The sequence below is a fragment of the Vespula vulgaris genome, chromosome 20, assembly GCF_905475345.1.
Source record: "Vespula vulgaris chromosome 20, iyVesVulg1.1, whole genome shotgun sequence".
Classification (NCBI taxonomy): domain Eukaryota; kingdom Metazoa; phylum Arthropoda; class Insecta; order Hymenoptera; family Vespidae; genus Vespula; species Vespula vulgaris.
Genome location: NC_066605.1, coordinates 578,077 through 597,905, shown reverse-complemented (window position 1 = coordinate 597,905; position 19,829 = coordinate 578,077). Strand labels below are relative to the sequence as shown.

At 36.8% G+C, this 19,829-nt stretch overlaps 2 protein-coding genes across 7 annotated transcripts; both read left to right on the top strand.

The window, feature by feature from the left end:
• The first annotated feature begins 244 nt into the window (after nucleotides 1-244).
• LOC127071032 (eukaryotic translation initiation factor 4 gamma 2) lies at nucleotides 245-15,137 on the top strand. 6 transcript variants are annotated; one of them, XM_051009815.1, is made up of 8 exons: nucleotides 245-389; nucleotides 10,435-10,546; nucleotides 10,670-10,886; nucleotides 11,033-11,975; nucleotides 12,115-12,249; nucleotides 12,334-13,220; nucleotides 13,330-13,635; nucleotides 13,822-15,137. In XM_051009815.1, the coding sequence occupies exons 4-8, from the start codon at nucleotides 11,072-11,074 to the stop codon at nucleotides 13,894-13,896; spliced, it is 2,307 nt and encodes a 768-aa protein (XP_050865772.1). In that variant the 5' UTR covers nucleotides 245-389; nucleotides 10,435-10,546; nucleotides 10,670-10,886; nucleotides 11,033-11,071; the 3' UTR covers nucleotides 13,897-15,137. The 6 variants fall into 6 exon arrangements, with proteins under 6 accessions (XP_050865772.1, XP_050865769.1, XP_050865771.1 ...); XM_051009814.1 differs by lacking the exon at nucleotides 245-389 and adding an exon at nucleotides 396-556; XM_051009816.1 differs by lacking the exon at nucleotides 245-389 and adding an exon at nucleotides 2,355-2,503.
• Nucleotides 15,138-17,165: 2,028 nt separating this feature from the next.
• On the top strand, nucleotides 17,166-19,785 carry LOC127071038 (transcription initiation factor IIB). Its single transcript, XM_051009827.1, has 5 exons — nucleotides 17,166-17,339; nucleotides 17,766-17,876; nucleotides 17,956-18,142; nucleotides 18,219-18,689; nucleotides 18,776-19,785. The coding sequence occupies exons 1-5, from the start codon at nucleotides 17,287-17,289 to the stop codon at nucleotides 18,935-18,937; spliced, it is 984 nt and encodes a 327-aa protein (XP_050865784.1). The 5' UTR covers nucleotides 17,166-17,286; the 3' UTR covers nucleotides 18,938-19,785.
• Nucleotides 19,786-19,829: the final 44 nt, after the last annotated feature.

Genomic DNA, 19,829 nt, shown 5'->3' with positions numbered 1-19,829 from the left:
AATAATCCAAACTTTGCGGGATATAAAATGAATAGAAAGCAATTAGAGATAAATTGTGAATAAACAAAAAGATGGGACAGTTAAACGTTCATTCGTCTGGATGTGGCTAAAATACCGTCAAACGTAAATCATCACCAACGAAGTCAAGCTGAGATTAAAACGTTTCTTCGAAATAAACGAAATTCGAGAAATATCGTTTGTAATATATACAAGGAAAATAAGAAAATCATTTCCCGTTAATTATATCGATAGATCGAATTGATAAAGATTGACGGTGACTAAGGTTAGTTGGTCCGTAAACATTGAATTGACGAGACGTATCGTACGGAAGTTCCCGAGTCCGACCGACAGATTGCGAAAGTCTTCAGAAACAACAACCGTCGTCGCCCGTAAGTAAACGCTCTAACGATATATCCCTTTTGCTTTAGTCGTAAGAACGAGCGATTCGAAACGGTCGTCTAGAGACGTCGAAAGGCGTCGGTGACGCGTACCTCATTTCAAACGTGTCAAGTGAATTCCATCGGGGGAATAAACGTGCGAGAAGGCCGTTGTAAAGGTACGAAGGAACTTTCTCGAGGCTCGTCGATGCCTCGTTTATGGCGAGAGAGAGAGAGAGAGGGAGAGAGAGAGAGAGAGAGAGAGATAGATAGATAAATAGATAGATGAAACTAACGATGGCGCTTTTAATATATCAGAAAACATTTCTTAGTAAATAATTCTCATTTAGTGCGTTGATACTTGTGCTTCGTTTATCGAACCCTTCCCTTCCCTTTTTTTTCTATTTCTCTCTATTTCTCTCTCTCTCTCTCTCTCTCTCTCTCTCGCGCTCTCTCGCTCTCTCTCTCTCTCTCTCTCTCTCTCTCTTTTTCTCTCTCTTTCTCTCTCGTACTTGTTTCTTTCAACATTTTTTGTTCCTTTTTTTTTCTTTTCTATTTCTCAATCGACGCTAAGATACACTGCTACTTTAACGACGACGATGATGACGACGAAGACGAGATTAATACACGAGAACGACTGCCTTTCGTTTATGAACTCGAATGAATCGTTTCGATTGCTCGTCAGTGCACTATCTTTTGTTTTTTTTTTCGATTTGTAAAGTGCGTTGGACTCGTGAAAGAGACAGACAGACAGACAGACAGACAGACAGAGAGGGCAAATGGAAAAAGAGACGAGTGTGTATGGTATATGTATGAGTGAGAGAAAGATGAAAAAAGACGCCAAACTATAGCTATCATCTTATATATCCACGCATCTCTTGACGTTTTACTTTTGTTTCCACGAATTTCCCTCTCTCTCCCTCCCTCCCTCCCTCTCTCTCTCTCTGCTCTTTCTTTAGAACGAACAATCTATCCTATAGTATCGGGGAAATAAAAAAGAATATTAAATAAGCGTCGATTGAATATCATTATCCTTATTATAAAAAAGAAAAAAAAAAACTATAACAAAATTAAAAAATTAATCGGAATGAAAAGATTGCTTCTGTGAACGTTTCTTTTACGAATTCCGACGCAAGTTTTATCGAAAGATTCCCGAGACGCCCTCGCATCATCATCGTCATCGTCATCGTCATCGTCATCGTCATCGTCATCTCGCTTTCTTGCTTGCGAATGCCAGTTCTCTTTTTCTCGTTTAAACAGAGGGAGAAAGAGAGAGAGAAAAATAGGAAGGGAGGGGAAGAGAGAGGGAGAGAGATTCCATCGACGTCGTATATAGGCGGGGCAAGGCGAGATGAGACGAAGAGAGACGAAGCGTCGGTCGTCATCGTCGTGAGACGACGCTCGGCTACGTCAAACGCGTTTGCTTTTTCTTTATGTATAGTATCTAACCCTTCTCTCGTTCTTTCTCTCTCTCTCGTTCTTTCTCTCCCTCCTCCTTTCTCCCTCTCTTATTCCCACGAATCTGTTCTCTCTTCTTTGTATCTTGATCTCTCGAAAGATAATTCAGCTAGCATGAAAAAAAACTAAGTAAATAAAAATAAACAGAAAGCAAATTATTTCGAGTGACGGAAGTATTCGATCGCATTTCTCTTAAGTTTATTCCGATTATCTCGACATACTTATTTCTTCGTTCCAAGAGAGACACGATAGATGATTTTCTCTCTCTCTCTCTCTCTTTCTCTCTCTCATTTTTTTTTCCAAAGCAAAACGAATCGGCCTTGGCGTGCTGCTTCGTGCAAAACCGTAAACAGCCGTGCAATACACTCGTCTCACTTCGTACCGTTCGTTCATCGATCATTAGCCGTGCCTGTGCACGCGTGTATACGCATATAGAGAGTGAGAGGGGAGAGAGGGGGGCGAGAGAGGGGAGAGAAAGAAAGAGAGATAGAGAGAGAGAGAGAGAGAGAGAGAGAGAGAGAGAGAGATATGGATGACGGTAGACTGGCGGAGTAGTGGTAATGGTGGAGGGAACGAGAAACCCGAATGGTTCCGACGAAGCTCCTCTTCGGAACGCGTCGGCTCCAACTCGTGAGTTCTCCTTCGTCCTTCGCTCCCGGTTCACGTAGGTGCGTGGCTCTCATTGTTTTTTCAATTATTTTTATTATTTAATTATCTATTATATTTTATTTATATACATACATATATAGATATTATATACCTACATTGTTTCTATCGCGCGTAGTGAATTTTAGTCGAAAATATGTCCCTCGTGAATATTAAGTGATACGAATCGTGTGCAAATTATTGATAGGAATGATTTCGTATTTTTTGAGTGAATTGTTTATTTCACATCGTCGTATTTATTTAATTAGTTTTCTCTTCGGAGTAATTAGTTACTCGTTAGCAGAAGTTTCACTCTTAATCTTAATGGACTTTCTTCAATTTCTTTTTCTTTATACATACATACATATATATATATATATATATATATATATATATATATATATATCGTATAAGAAACATTTGAAATTTGTTGACCATTCGATGGACATAATTATTTCGTAGATAAGGTTAGTGAATCCTATCTGTCCCCTGAGAAATTTTTTTCACAATGTTTTACCATTACCATTGGTGGGACCTTAAAAGAAAGCATCGATCCGATTTGTGTTCGTTTGTTGAAGGACGATATATATTATAGGAGTAGGTCGATTTATGTAGTTTTGAACTTTTTTCGTTCGTCTTATATTTTATAACAAAAGGAGAGAAGAAGATGGATACATTTCTTTCGTGACACGTAACGATTAAAGGAGAAAAGCGTTTTTACATTTTAATAAGCTTTGTGACTCTTTTGAGGATCTTCAAAGTCTCGGTATATGTATATGTATATCTTAGTTAGGTTAGGATGAAAATCTTTGAAAGATTAACTGCATTCCTTTGCTTCAAAGCGTTCACACACATACACAGAGTTCACAAAACTTTCTCTTTTATCTTTGCTGACCTTTTCTCAGTCCAAATTTCTATTCAACTCTATTTACGATTTCCCACATTCTAAAACTTATTTTCCAAGTATGTGTAGACATTATATGTAAGGTTGGCAATGGACGACGTGCCTCTTAGGACGAGGAAACGTACAATCGTTACGGTACTTTAAAGGCCAACCTCCAAGATTACCGTTACTTCACTGAAATTATTCGTCATTGCTTGTACAATTACTCGCGAATTAATTCCTTCCTTCGGTGTTTTAGAAAATCTCGTTTATTTCATTTTTTTTTTTTTATACATAGAAATTAAAGACTAACTTGTTCGCCAAAAACGAATAGTTGCTAGTGATTTTCTAAAAGTTCGAGACCTCGCTTTTGTTTCTCGCACGTTCCAGAATCGGGTCATGACAAAAGAGAGAGAGAGAGAAGCCTGGTTTCACAATCTACCTTTTGCAACAAAGAGTATCGATTTTATCGACTGATTTTACTTACCTTCGCCGTACACACGTCATGGCACAATTATCTCAACCGAGTTTACACAAAAATATGATTCAACGGAAGAGAACAAAAAAGAACTACTAACGTACACATAAACATTGTTAGATAGATTGCATCGAAACGATAAATGCATCCATATAGTTTGAATTTCAAAGCTAGGAATCGTTTTTTTTAATTATTATTATTATTTTATCGGTTGTCGAGAACTGGCCAATGCACATCGAATGTGAGAAACAAGCCCGGTTCGGCATAGGTAATTACTTGATTGGCGAGGTAGTGTAGCTCTATTTTTGAAGCACATCCGTAAGGCTAAATTCAACAGCACGGCCCTGTACTTGTTCTCGTAGGTCTAATTTTGGATATCGAGAAATTTGCTCGACTACGCGTGATTTTATTTTTCACTCCTTTTCCTTGTATCTCTGTTTATCATCTTTCATCCATTTTTCTCTCTTTTCGTTATCGATCATCAAGCATCCATGGATTCTAACCTCTAATCTCGAGTAACTCTCGACCCTTCCACCGGATGAACGTCATGGATCGTTAGATCCGAGCGATTGCTTTCTTCCCTGCTACTGTAGTTGTCGTTATTGTTTCTATTCGCGATTTTTTGCCCTTTATTAAACCTTATCGTACCTTACGATAAAATAGAGTAGTCTCTTCCGATCATTAGACGGACCAAGAATAATTAAACCTCGTAGCTTCGATGTTCGTAATGTTTGAGATATCACGGACAGTTTCAAAAAAGTAAAAGTTGAGAACCACTCTAGTTCGAAGTTGCTAACGTAAGCGATAAGGATTGTTAGTTTATCTCTAGTATACTCATACATTGCTCTAATAGTCGTTCGATGCACGAAACACTTTATTCTCTCTCTCTCTCTTTTGTTATAAACAAAGATAAAGGATTATTCGATCGAAGTGTTTTCTCGATAAACGAAAAAAAATGAAAAGTTCTTTGTACTAATTTGTTATCGCACGTTATCTGGTAATGCAAGCCAGACGCGGTATATGATTCATGCCACTGTCTATCGAGTTACTTTCAGTGGTCTTGAGTCGACGCTGTTTTGTTTGATACTTGGCGATAACGAGGAGTATACAGCTGACACATTTAAATTACAATCCTTTAGCAAAAATAAAATATCACTCTACTTCTTACTTTATTATTTTTACTATTATTACTCTGACAATAAGCGACGAAAATGAATCAACAGTTATATATCCAGGCTAACGGCAAATGTAAACATTCGTTATTTATCGTTATTTACAATCATCCTATCGGCGATTGATTCGATATCGAGTTGAAACGCTTTGAAAACCATCGCAGTCTCGAAAGATCAAATAAACGATCTTGCGTGAGAGGCCGGGTTTAATGAAGCGGCCATTTTGTGACACAGATCGAATCCTTGACTCGAAGCACCATCTAGGAGCAATTCACAAAAAGTTTGATGGTATCGCGCACTGAAAAAAGAAAGAAGAAAGAAATACCATTGAGATCAATTAGTCTATAATAGAAATTAGAATAAAATTAGGTCGTAGATTAACGACGATAAAACGAGAGTCCTTTGACACGACAAACTTGGTTATCTATAACCAAGGTATAGATAGAAATAAAAAAGAGATAGTCGAGAAGATTCAATCGATTTAGTTATATTCGTTCTTGGAAAGCCATATGACGGTTTTTCTTATCACCGAAGGAACGAAAAAAGCGTGACGTTTGACGTGTACATAGATACATACATACGTGGCCTCTTTGTCACGGTGGACTTAACAAACGCTCATCCGACTATGAATAGACGCACTGATTTCCTTTCAGTTTGCTAGAGAGACTATAGTTTACGCCTATGCACGGTATATAACATGACTACGACGAACTACCAGGGTCATAAGCTTGTCCTAGTTCAATATTTCGTACTATTCCTTGTTTATAATTTCTCTAAGAACAAAAATAATTCAAAGACGATCTATCGTGTCAGTTGTCTAGAGTCATATCGTATTAATAGATTACAGAAGTGATTGTCTCGTAAGACATGGATTTAAAAATCTCGTTATCCGTTCGATCTACGTTTAATTCTTTCGCTAAGAAAATCTCTGCTGTGTTGCTACGCGAGCATAACGAAAGCCTTGTATTGTCATTGAACATATAAAAAAAGTAGTCTCGTTTTTGACCATGAACGGTGCAAGGAGGTTGCGCGAAAGGCAGAGAGTGAGAGGATCGATAGCGATGAGAGGAGGTTATCGATTGGAACGTTTCCTAATGTCATGGACGAAGCTGTACGTATCTCACAGAAACACGAGGGCAACGTGTTTGAGAAACACGAGGTGAACTCTCTCTCTCTCTCTCTCTTTCTCTCTCGACATACGTCACACATTTACGTAAGCCACACGTTTTCTCGTCCGAGTTACATCCTAAAAAATAATTCAAACGTTACCGAGGATCGATTGTATCTGCGAAGAAGAAAATTATTTTTACGAGAATTAATCGATGAGTTTGGGGGAGGATGTGTGTATACTATGAGTGCGCGGGCGCAAGTCTTGTTTCTCCAGGCTATGAGGAACCTGACCCCTTTTGTTGTTTAATTCGTTTGCAAGTTTTCTTTCTTTACAGAGTTCGATAGTTAAGTCCTTATTCTTATTTCGTTCGAAATGGTTCGATTTGTTCTTGCATTCGAATTGTTCTTGCAGTCGGTAGAAATTTGGAAAAATGTAAGCGTCAGACGGAAAGTGGCAGCTTTAGATATCGAGCGTTCGCTAAAGGGGCCACCCCTCTGCTTTGGCATTTCCGTCCACCCCCGAGACAGGCAGCCTTCCCTACAACTTTCCCTCGACCGTGCACAGAAGAGGCGTTGCCCTAGCGCTTTAACCGCTCCACGACCGACCTATGCGTACCACCTCCTTCTCTCCCTTTTCCGGAACAACTCCCAAAAGTGCTCTGTCTTTAACCAGTCTCGACCAAAGGAGCCAGACTTCGACGCGTAAAAATAGAATTTCGTGTCGTTAAAAAAGAATCCTCCGAGACCGAACAGGGACAAATTGCATTTGTCTTTTTTTCGAAGCTTCCTTCGAAACGAGTCTTCTTCGTGAAACTTAAGAAAACATCGTTCAGATGATTATTCATACCACGTACGTTGTCTTTTCTAATCGAGAATCTATTTTTTTTTCTTTCTTTCTAATTCCTGATAGAAGCTATCGTGGTCCATCCAGCGATATTTCTCTACAAAGGTTGGCAACTCTGCTTTGCAAAGCTCTATATGCACGTACACTATCGAGAGAGATCGCTTCTTCGCACAACGACCACAACTATGGTGTACGAAAAAAAAGAGTAAAAGAGATGTAGTCTCGGGAGAAATATCCATGGAGGGAAGAGTCTTCCTTCTCTCTTTTCTTCCTTCTTCTACCTTTACGTCACTCCATTGCTATCTCTTTGTCTCCTGTTCCGCCGCACAAGCCTCTCTCTCTCTCTCTCTCCCCCACCTTCCTTTTTATGTACCATGATCTCTCAAGGACCACTTCGCTTCGAGGCTGCAATCTTTTTCTACCTCGAACATTATTCCGATTTAAATTTCGCGCTCTTGGAACGAATCCGCCATCTTTTCTCCGATGCTCGTTATGATAATTTTATCTGGCAATGCGATTTATTTCGTTACGTCGATGTCGCTTACAGTATTATCTTCATAATCAGAACATTACACACGATTTTCGTATCTTTTCAGATATGTGATATCGATCGTAGAATCAAATAATTCGTAGAAATTTTAAACTGCAGCACGACTTTCTATGGTAGTAATTATATCGAGTCACCCTGTATAACCGAAAGTAGATGTAAATATATGCGAGTGCAATTGGATGCACATTCTTTAAGCATACTAGGATGATCTAGTTTACGATTCTATTTTGATTTATCTTTACATATGCGTCATCGATTGAAAATGATAAATATCACTACGTGAAAGTATTTTACGTGCAAGCGATAAATTCGTCAACGAATTCCATTTGTGGATTCCGACGAATTTAAAGCGATTAGAAACAAAGAGAACCTTATAATTATGCTTCTCACGATATGCTTAAATCTTTATTTGGTAACCGCTTGCAAAATGACATACGTCGTAGAGGTTTATTTATCATTACGTGCATATGATCGACGACAAAACTAACCTAACCTTTTAATCTTCCACGCGAATAATTTCTTCGGGTAATAAAATAACGTAACGATATGAAACGTTTCGAATTCGAAGTGAATTTCGTAGGAAGGTCAAGGCTCATATCGCTGATAAAAAATATTCATGTATTGTCGTTCGTATTATTTTATTTTCATCATTCCTTTAAAATTTGTGCATGTCAACAAATAACAATAATGCGTTATCTAATACATATCTGACGCAAATGAGAAATGCTTGGATAATATTCCGTATGACTCGTAATGATTAAGCATATGTACGACGTACGCGTTGGATATATTTAAACAATTAATCATGGAAGTCTTCGTTGCATTTGTTGCACACATTGCAAATTTTTCTCATGGAAACTTGCACGAATGTAGCCAGTTTTATCACATTACCCGGCCAACGGAAGTGCAATATTAATTTTTGCATCAGCATCCGTCGCTTGAATGATTACTTTGCACACGTGTTGTATCATTTTTCCAAGTTCTCTTATTTCCATCGAGTTTTTTCCTCTCGTCAGCTTCTTTGTTCTCTCTTTTTTATAATTATTTGTTGTATCTTCTTCTCGTTTCACACAGCATCACGCTGAATGTTTCTCGATGTTCTCGATGACGATCGATTGATTAGACCGCCAAAATTTAAATAAGCTTTTTATTTCTTACGAATATGACGTACTGTTGTTGTGCATGCAGTTGAAATTGAGATTGAAATGTGTTTCTCTAGCAGTTTATTTATCATTCTTGCCACACGATAGATCTAATCAATTGGACGTGTGGTTAAACGAATCGGTGTGTTCTGTGTATCAAAAAAATTCTTTGTGTAGTTGAAGAATTCCACGAAAGAAAGCGCTCAAAGTTAGGGAGATATTTTTCTCTCTTTCTCGAGAAGTGAAGTGAAGAGAAGAGTAGAGCGAGAAGGGTAGGGAAGAGAAGAGAAGAGAAGAGAAGATTCAACCTCGAGTATACGCATACAGGGCGTTGTACTCTGGTGCGCTTGCACTTTGTAGTAGTGCGCGCGTGTATATATGTGTATATACTATATATATTACTAGTTAGGAGAACGCGACGAATTGTATATACAGGGTGGTTCAAATAAAATGTTACAATCTCTTGTTCGACTATACACGAATCGCTATATCCAATGGTTTCTAAGGCAACAATTTATGATACTTTATTTGAACCGCCCAGTAGTGGTATCTTCATGCATATATACATGGATTCGTAAAAAAAAAGAAAAAAAGAAAGGAAAAAGAAAATAAAAGGAGAGAGGGATGCTGAGGAGTGCACCTGCGCATTTGAAAGCTAACGAGGAGATGTAGTTCAGTTTCGAAAGGCAACAAGCAAGCAGGCGCACCAAAGGATTACTTTTATCGCGAGAAAATGTACTATGAGAAGGTTCGATGGAGAAGCGTCGTCGTTTCGTACCGTCATCCACAAGCCCGGGATAATCTCGGCGGTACGGCGATCAGAGCCGGAGGGAGCCGACCTTCGCCGAACGAACGAAGGCCGGGATGGCCTCGGCGAAATCGGCCGAAGGGGTGAGCCGAGACCGACCGAGGTGGGACGAAGGAAGAAAGGAAGGAAGGAAGGGGTCATTGACCGTCTGACCATGAGCCGCGCCCCACATATATATCTCTTCTCTTCTCCTATATTATACGCTTCTCTTTCCTTCCTTTTTACTCGATAGAGAGAGAGAGAGAAAGAGAGAGAGAACACACGAAACGCTTCTTTACAGAGATCGAAGCCGTTGTTTTCTTCGAGTTTCTTGGAAGGTCTCTAGTCACTCTCTCTTTCTAATTTCGTGAGCGACTCATCACGTGTGTGCTTCTCCTTTGTATCGAAGGCTTCTCCCCAGAGTATCCTTCGTCTTCGTCGTGCTCTCGTACGTATCAAATACCCGAAGCCATTCGATCGTCTCTTTCGTAAGCCGAAACGCTTCCTCGTACCTTGTCTCTCTTCTTCCCTAAAGTTACGTGAAAGTTCGCGAATTTATATTTCGAAAAGGATATTCTCTTTTAATATTCGATACGTAGGGAAACGACAACGCTAGCGCCATCTACGGGACAGTGGTTCTCAATCTCTCTTATCAATTTACATCGGTCAATTATTTTCCACGATGATAGAAAGATAAATGAATTGAAAAGAAGAAAGAAAGAAGAAAGAAAGAAAGAAAGAAATTGTTATGTGCGATCGATATTATTGTAAAAGTCACCGATAAGGTGCTATCGTGAATAAAACTCTTGCATTATTCGAGATAGCGTACGGGTAAAGAGAGATTTACTTTATCGACTTGCGCCGCCATTTTGAGTTTGAATGGGTCACGTGACGAGGTTCAAACACTTGTTTCCGAAGGGAGGCAATTTCGCGTAGATATGACATAGGATATTACGGAAAGTATAGCAAGTTTTCTCGTTTGTTCTAGCTTTCTAAAGGAAGTTCTGTATGCTGTGATTTATCACTAAGGGGGCCAAACTACGCGCAACAACGGACAACCCCACAGGACCGGGGGGTGCTTCTCGTGTCTCGGGAGGAAGGTCAGGGTCTACAAAGTTACGCCTTGACAGTAACGATCATACGCGAGCCGCTTATTACACCCAATCCTGCGTGTTGCATTTTCACTTGTAACACTGAGATTAAAAAAATTCGATGCCTTCCAGGGACGATATTCGCTCCCTATCCACTGAGCAACGCTGGATCCCTCCTTCAACTGTTAGACGCGATGCACTCACCCCAGAAAGCAGAAATGATCTCATCTTTAGAAAGGTGCGGGGTATTCTTAACAAACTCACACCGGAAAAGTTCGCAAAGCTGAGCAACGATCTGCTCAATTTTGAGCTCAACTCCAATGTAATTCTCAAAGGTGTCATATTCTTGGTAAGTACGTAAGACAGGAGTAAGCCGTCTGTCTCGTCGTTCGGGGACCGTTCGTTATTTTTCTTATCGTCGGTGTCATTCGTTTGGTATGGTATAACACGGGGGAGATGAGTAAATCGCATGATCGATATCGAACCATTTTTCAGATCTTTGAAAAAGCACTTGATGAGCCCAAGTACAGTTCTATGTATGCACAGCTGTGCAAACGGCTGTCCGACGAAGCTGCAAACTTTGAACCTCGAAAATCGATCGTTGAAGGTCAAAAAGCTCAAAGTACATTCAGATTACTCCTACTTAACAAGTGCCAGGACGAGTTTGAAAATCGTTCGAAAGCAAGCGAGGCATTCGAAAATCAGGATGAACTTAGCCCTCTGGACGAACATCGCCGGCAGATCGCCAAGCGTAAGATGCTTGGCCACATCAAGTTTATCGGAGAACTTGGGAAGCTTGGGATCGTGTCGGAATGTATTTTACATAACTGCATCCAAGAATTGCTGCAGAAGAAAAGGCGAAGGGGATCCAGGGGGGACAACGCCGAGGATATCGAATACCTTTGCCAGATTATGCGTACCTGCGGCCGTATCCTTGACTCGGATAAAGGCCGCATACTTATGGATCAATACTTCACACGTATGAACTCCTTGGCAGAGAGAGGTGATCTTCCTTTACGCATTAAATTTATGCTGCGTGATGTCATTGAATTACGCCGTGATAATTGGGCGCCGCGTAAGGCCACAACCACCGAGGGCCCGATGCCTATCAATCAAATCCGCAATGATAACGAGGAGACTTCGAGGGGTAATGGCTTCCATAGACGAGAGGATCGCCTCGGAGCTGAGTTCTTGAGAAAGATGGGTCGTGGCGGATTAGAAATGGACATGATGGGAAGTATTCCTCTAACTTCCCCTTCGTTTGGCATGCCGTCTCCATTCAGTCCGAATGGATTCTCAACCACTCCCGGGGTTGGTTACGGCCGTCACAATCAACGTAACCAACCAGGATTTTACCAGAACCAGAATCGTCACCCGAATAACTTCCAAGGCAAACACAATCAACAACAGCATAATTCATCTCAGAATTTCAATAATAGTGAGCTCTTATTAATTTTCTCTCTTTCTCTCTCTCTCTCTCTCCCTCTCTCTCTCTGTCCGTGCGTGCGTATTCACCCTCCTCACACTCTCGATTAATCTATACACGCCGATCTTTATTCTTCTTCTCCCGTTAACAGATAGTACTAAGGAACTTCGCTTTAATAAAAACAAGATGCTACTTGGACATCCAGAGGAAGTGTCTCTGAGACCTTCGGCCAATTCTATGATGTTTAAGCAGACCAACATCAATCCCAATCTACCTCTGAATAGCGGTAAGCAGCCCTCGACCTTGTTCCTTGTCGGAAAACGACGTAGCAGTAACCACGATGAAATATATTAAACGTGAAAATCGTTAGATCTGTTCCCAGGACGAACATCGGATCTACCGCTTTTGCGTACTGCCACACTCAAACCCAGTTCGCCTTTGTTACATAAAGAAACGCCTCCTTCGATTATAATTAAACAGGGACCTTTGGATAAGAGAGAGAAAGCTAGGGAAAAGAAGGATAAAGGTCCTTCGAAGGAAGAGATTTTAAAGAAGGTGAACGCCTTGATGGACGATCTCGCTAATCATACCAATATTCAGGATGCTATAACAGCCTTCAAAGATCTTAAGATACCCGAACGATTTTTGCGTCATGCGATTTGTACGATATATTCGAATACATTGGATCGCGGAGACTCCGAACGAGATCTTGCTGCCAAACTCGTATCCGAATTGAAAAAAGAAACTATTATTAATGCACAACAATTACACGAAGGCTGGAAGGAATTAGTGGCCAGTATACCAGAAAAAGAGAGCGTGCCTTGTGTAACATCTCACGTTGCTTTTCTAACAGCCAAGGCCATTGTGGACAACCTAATACTGTTAACAGATCTTACTTCTGTAACAGAGAATGGCCAATATCATCCACTGTTTCTACTGACGCTTCAACAACTACATCGTACTCAAGGAAAAGCAAAACTCTTGCAGATTTTCAACAGCAGCAAAGTGAATTTGATCAGCCAGTTACCGGAAGCAGACAAAACGAAGGAACGACTAGGAGAAATCCTCGAGGACAGGGAATTAACGTTCTTGTGTCCACTTCTAAGGATCCAAGGAGATATGTGGCGTCAAATACAAATCGACTCGACTCCAAACGCACTTTACAAATGGATTAAGGAGAAATTAGACCCGTTACACTACTGCGATGCTGCGTTCATTAACGCGTTGATGAACGTTCTTCTTAAATATATAACTCAGGTTGGTCTTAATATAAAAAAGAGATACTCTTGCAAATTTTTCACGTTTCTTCTTAGACGAAGATTTCCACGGTGTTACGTTATTACGAATGCGTCATTTTTAACGACAGGAAACAACATTGGCGCCTGGTGTCGACAAAACTCAGTCTCCTGATAAAGATTTGGTACAAAAGGAACGTGTGTTATTGCGTAAATATGCTGGCTTTCTTGACACATTCCTTAAGGCTCTTGAGTCGCAAGTTACAGCTCTCCATGCGTTACAAGTGTTTTGCTATTCGCAAAATTTTCCTAAAGGGATGCTGAGAAGATGGTTCGTGGCGCTTTATGACTTTGGAATCATCGAAGAAGATGCCTTTAGCAAATGGAGAGAAGATGTCACTGATGCTTATCCTGGCAAGGGCGAAGCATTGTTCCAGGTAAGGCTCGATATACATCCTTTATACTACACAATTTATATACCTTTCCTTTCTTGCAAGAACATCTTTCGCTGCATCCATGTTGTGCGTTGTCCATCCTGCGTACGATAAAACGTGTCTCCTGTAACGAGCATGTACCTGAACATTTATGCACATCAGAGCGTTATACATGTCATTATTATTTAGGTGTACCGTTGGTTGCTCTGGCTCGATAATGCAGATTCTGAAGAGGAAGAACACGAAAACGATGAAAAGAATTAATTGTGAGAAGGCCCTGAGAAGGATGTGTTTTTCAGACTACCTATAATTTGGAATAGGGTTTTATTATCTATATTACTGAACCACTATGGGGTTTCAGTTTCACTGAATTGAGTTATATCTCCACTCAGTACTATCACAACATCTTGTTAGTCTGTCGAGGCTCTCGTATAAAGGAAGGGTTTCTAAATCATGTCCAAAATTATTGGATAGATGACAGCCTTCGAGATATATGACAGGCCCCGTAAACAAGAAGTTCTAGAAGATTTTAGATAATTGCATATTAATATGATTTATATTAATATTGGGTCAGCAGGTATCATGAGACGTTGTTGTTTCGATTATCGGTGTAGAAAAGAAATGAATTGATAATGAATTGAAGCGAATTGAAACGAATTGAAACGAATTGAAATGAAAACGTAACGAAACGAAACGAAAGGAGAAAAATTAGTCTGGTGATTTGTGTTGTCCAAGTTTTTGTCTAGTATTGTGCATGTGTCGCGTTTTGTAAGTCTCTTTTTTTGTCTCTGCGACAACTTGCGAGTCGCTTGTTATCTCTGTGTACCAGCTTTTACATTTATTAAGATGAATTATTACTGCTACCTACTATTATTATTATCATCATCATGATTACATATTATTATTATTATTATTATTATTATTATTATTATTATTATTATTATTATTATAATTATTATTAATATTAATATTAATAATATTATATTATATTATTATTATTATTATTATTATTATTATTATTATTATTATTATTATTATTATTATTACTACTACTATATTATACATACAATTGATTACGGCTATAAAAAAAGAAAAAAAAACAATTACATTTATTATATCAAAAAGACGATCACACACAGGCAGGACTGACTCAGTAAAAAAAGATAAAAAGAGAAAAAAAAGAAAAAAAAAGAAAAGGAAAAAAGAAAAAATCGATTACGAACGCAAATCAATTTTTGGAAAGTTACAAGTAATAATTTAATGAAAAGTTCGTGATACAATATAAATGTCCTGAGTCAGATATATAATACTTTAAATGACCGATTAAACATCTGTTTTTTGCTGTAATATCTACTTGCTGCGGCGTGATTCTAATAAGTACTAATCATTTACCAATTATATAACAACCAGCAGCCAACATCACATCCACGTAACGTAAAATAGCAAAAACTAGTGACACGACTAAATCGTATTTAAAAAAAATAAACATACCTTGGTGTAATTTATTACAGATGGTTCCCTGTGGTTCTGTCGTTAACCGACCACCTTTACCTTTATTTCCTGTCTTATAGTAATTTCCCTTGTTTAGAATCGATTGAGTACGAAATGGTTTTTAGTTTATAAACGTTAATGGCATAGTTTTGTCTATTGTTTAGTGCAATATCGCAATATAAGATCGCTGGGCGAGAACTTGTTGTTACAGAAGACTGAAAGAGAGAGAGAGAGAGAGAGAGAGAGAGATTGAGAAATTGAGAGATTTAGAGAGAAAGAAAAAATGAAAGAAAGAAAGAGAGGAAGAAAGAAAGGAGAGAATAAACTTACTAATTCTTTTCTGCGGTATGCTCTACTCATAAAAGAGTACTTATGTAACAACTTAGCAGCTAAAAATCGGTTACTATAATTGTATACATTTTCATTTTTATAAAGACCAATGTTAAACTCGTGCGTATATATAGTATACAGGTATTGAATATTGGCACAACGATTTGGATAGATTTTTGTTATTTATTATCCTCACAATAATGATGTACATATTCTGATTATTCAAGAATCTGTATTTAAAGTTTTATCGCTGGACTGAAAAGTGTTATATTTAAATGGTCACGTTTATTTAATGTATGCATTATATGCTCGCGGAGCTTCATAAAATCGGATCTAATGTATTCGAATTGTTTATCTAACCAATTCCGTAACGTGCATTATTAAAGAGAAAAGAAAGAAAGAAAAAAAAAGTAAAAGAGAAATCAGTCTTCGAACATACACAGAGAGAAATAGCATTTAAGACTCGCTCACAAAATCTCAATTACATTCTTTTGAACCTTTACATATGCTCTACAAAAATTTCATTTTACTAAAAAGTTTCAAAAAAGAAAGAAAGAAAGAAAAAAATAGGAAAAAGAAGATAACAAAAAAAAAAAGACAATGAATCATGCGTATCCGATGTATAATTTCGTCCCGTCTTTGTTTTATAGTAGAATTTTGGATGAAAGAATCCTATTTCAAGATGGAATTTAATATTCATTTTTTTTTTTTTTTGAACATAATATTCTTTGCACATGAAATATATTTGTAGACATTAGCGTAGTATTTAATGGGTATCTGTGGTATATTTATATGTTTCACCGATTGCTTTATAATAGAGATACAAACCGTATATAAAAAGAAAGGGCTTGTATGTCAAATTAACACAAGCCACATAAAATAAATATGTCATCCGTATTTTAGTTTTCATCAAACGATATTGTATGCCAATTTCGTTAATTTATTTTTCACACGTGTATAATTTATGAAATTCAATTGAAAACACAAACAATCCATGTATAAATATCTCGTCAGTATTATTTCTTGCATAATAGATTTAAACATTATAACGATTTTTAATTGGCCATAGACATTAAAAACAATGAAAAACTTCTTTTATCTCTATCAATAAAAGCTGTTCCTAGAATTATTCGTTATTTCTAACTCTCTATGATGATTATTATAATTATAATTATTATTTCTTTGCAGTAATTGCATATTATATTATACATCTTGGAGATAAATTAGTATCCTTCTAATTTGGATTATCAGATTATTAACTTGCTTAAGATGCATCTTACGAATACTTATGATCGCTATAATTTTTTTTCTTTTTCGTTTTTCTTTCTTTTTTTTCTTTTCTTATTTTTTTTTTAAATTTTTTTAGCAGATTAGGTAAACGAGGTTTGATAGGCATCTGCATTATCGACGTTGCATAAGAGTTTTTTTTTTATATTCAGGACTATTATGTTTTTGTACTTTTGCATTATATATTAATTTTTGCACTATTAGAAATATGTGTTATATATATAAAAAAAAAGAAAATCTTAATTGTTCGTAACTATAAATTTATGATGGAAATTGTTATTACCGGAATATAATTTATAAAGGAACAAACGAAATAGAAAATGTAATTTTTAATATGAATACATATTTTTAATGTCGTTATTTAATTAAAAAGAATATTATTAGATTATATTTATTCTAAATAGTATATAATTTGTTTTGCGTCGTAGGTTATGTTTATCTCAGCTTTTCACGGATTTTTTTGTTATGTTGGTAGACAACACACACTAATACCGACATGCATGAATAAAACGAATTGTATTGCAGCCATATTTGTTAGATAGATGTATGGCATGTAGTGTACCGCATATACGATTGAGAAATATGGCAAGTTTTTCAAGGTGAGTTAAACAATTTTTAATCTTATGTATTTCCTTCTTTTTCTTTTGTCTTTAATTTTTATTTTACAACATTTATCTGATAATATTATTCTGTAAAAATATACTTTTCAAAAATTTAAATATCAGGATTAAAAGTCTTTCGATCGGATTTTTGAGGTTATGATTTTTGACACAGTCATATTTCCATTCTTAATTAATTTATTAATTTTATAAAATTAATTTACATATTATTAAGAAGCAATTCAATCGTTGTAACATTATTATTGTACTATGAAAACGAAAAGAATCCGTCTATTATAATTGCATGTGATTAGTTGTAATTAAATGCATCATTGTTATAAAAAGTAAATGATATGTAAAATATCATTATCATAAAAGATAAATAATTTATAGAATACGTTATATAAAGCAAGTAATATTTTACAGGCATGACACGAATAAAGTGTGTTGTTATGCACATCCAGATGCACCGCTTATCGAAGATCATAGAGCTGGAGATCAGATATGTTCAGAGTGTGGATTAGTAGTAGGTGACAGGTAAGAAAAAACAAATAAATAAAGATAAAGAACAATGTTTAACAATGTTAAAAGTATCGATCTGTCTTGACGATATTAGGGTCATAGACGTGGGCTCAGAATGGAGGACATTTAGTAACGAAAAAGCTGGCGTTGATCCGTCCCGTGTCGGTGGCCCTGAGAATCCTCTACTTAATGGGTCAGACTTGTCTACCATGATTGGACCAGGAACTGGTGCTGCTTCTTTCGATGCATTTGGTGCTTCCAAATATCAAAATAGACGCACAGTTAGTATAACGCATTTAACACGCACTTGCATATTTTTTTTACGATAAAAAAATTAATATTAAAATATAATTCTAGATGAGTAGCTCTGACAGAGCATTAATCAATGCATTTCGCGAGATCAATGGAATGGCAGATCGTATTAATTTACCAAAAACTATTGTGGACAGAGCTAATAATCTTTTTAAGCAAGTACACGATGGGAAAAATTTGAAAGGACGAGCTAATGACGCTATTGCATCAGCCTGCCTATATATTGCATGTAGACAAGAAGGAGTGCCACGTACCTTTAAAGAAATTTGTGCTGTTAGCAAAATTAGCAAAAAAGAAATTGGTAGATGTTTTAAGTTGATATTGAAGGCACTGGAAACGAGTGTGGATCTCATCACGACAGGAGACTTCATGTCGAGATTCTGTTCTAATCTTGGTCTTCCAAATATGGTACAAAGGGCTGCAACGCATATCGCTCGAAAAGCAGTAGAAATTGATATCGTACCTGGAAGGTCACCTATTTCAGTAGCTGCAGCTGCAATTTATATGGCATCACAAGTACGTATATTATTTACGAATATAGTTGAGAAAACGTTCTTCATAATTTAACCAAATCTTTCAATTTCTTTTTGTTGATTAAATAGGCTTCGGAAGACAAGAGATCGCAAAAAGAAATTGGTGATATTGCAGGAGTTGCAGATGTTACCATCAGACAATCTTACAAGCTCATGTATCCGCATGCAAGTAAACTATTTCCAGAAGATTTCAAATTTGCAACGCCTATTGATCAGTTACCGCAAATGTGAATTGAACAACATCCTCTCTTTGAGCTTTTGGTATATATTTTACTTATTGCAAGGATACTTTCATGTATAATAATAGTATAACGAATATAACATTTTTTTATAGTATACATTCCCGAAATAATGTTTCGAAATTAGATTCTATATGATTCTTATTTTTGTCGAATGCCAACCAAATTATGAAATATGTGAGATTCCTTTTAGAATAATTTAATTCAATTAACTTCCTAATAAGCACAATAATGTATGACTTAGATTATATTTAATTCGCTTTTTTATGCACATTGGACACGTGCTATAGTGAATTCATAAGATATTTTACATATCTCTATGACCAAAGCAGATCTCGCTCTACTTAGTGATTATCATCGTATTTACTAATGTATTTAGGAACATGATAGACGTTTCATTTGGAATTATTAAGTCTATTGATACTATCAAAATTATTGGAAAATTGTTCTGTATAAATCACATAAAAATTTCTATTTTAATCCGTTGTTCAGTGTGCAAAAAATGTATATAATTTTTATTTATATTTAAGAGGTGGTAATATGTATAATGGGAGTATCAATGTGCTATGTTAAACGAATATCTAAAGAAAATGTTCGTTTGTCGAGTTGGTAACGTTCTCCAGCAACTTGTACCTGACATAATTATCATTACAGAGTATGCTGGTAATTATAATATGACAGATATCCATAAAGCACAATGATTCTTTGTTAGATTCTTTATAAAGCACCAAAAAAGGAGCGTTTGTTGCCTTATCTGTAACGTAAGAAAAACGTAGTATTAGAAGTAATTGTACGAAATAATTATCTTTGAAAACATAATAAAGATAACATAATATTTTATCTAATGATTAATAATAACATATACAAACTGCTGGTGAAAATCT

Coding starts and splice junctions, on each gene's coding strand:
- LOC127071032 (XM_051009812.1), top strand. CDS start 10,659: ATGCCTTCCAGGGACGATATTCGCTCCCTATCCACTGAGCAACGCTGG. Junction 10,887..11,032: donor TCAAAGGTGTCATATTCTTG/GTAAGTACGTAA, acceptor ACCATTTTTCAG/ATCTTTGAAAAAGCACTTGA. Junction 13,636..13,821: donor AGGGCGAAGCATTGTTCCAG/GTAAGGCTCGAT, acceptor ATTATTATTTAG/GTGTACCGTTGGTTGCTCTG.
- LOC127071038 (XM_051009827.1), top strand. CDS start 17,287: ATGGCATGTAGTGTACCGCATATACGATTGAGAAATATGGCAAGTTTT. Junction 17,340..17,765: donor AATATGGCAAGTTTTTCAAG/GTGAGTTAAACA, acceptor AATATTTTACAG/GCATGACACGAATAAAGTGT. Junction 18,690..18,775: donor CAATTTATATGGCATCACAA/GTACGTATATTA, acceptor TTGATTAAATAG/GCTTCGGAAGACAAGAGATC.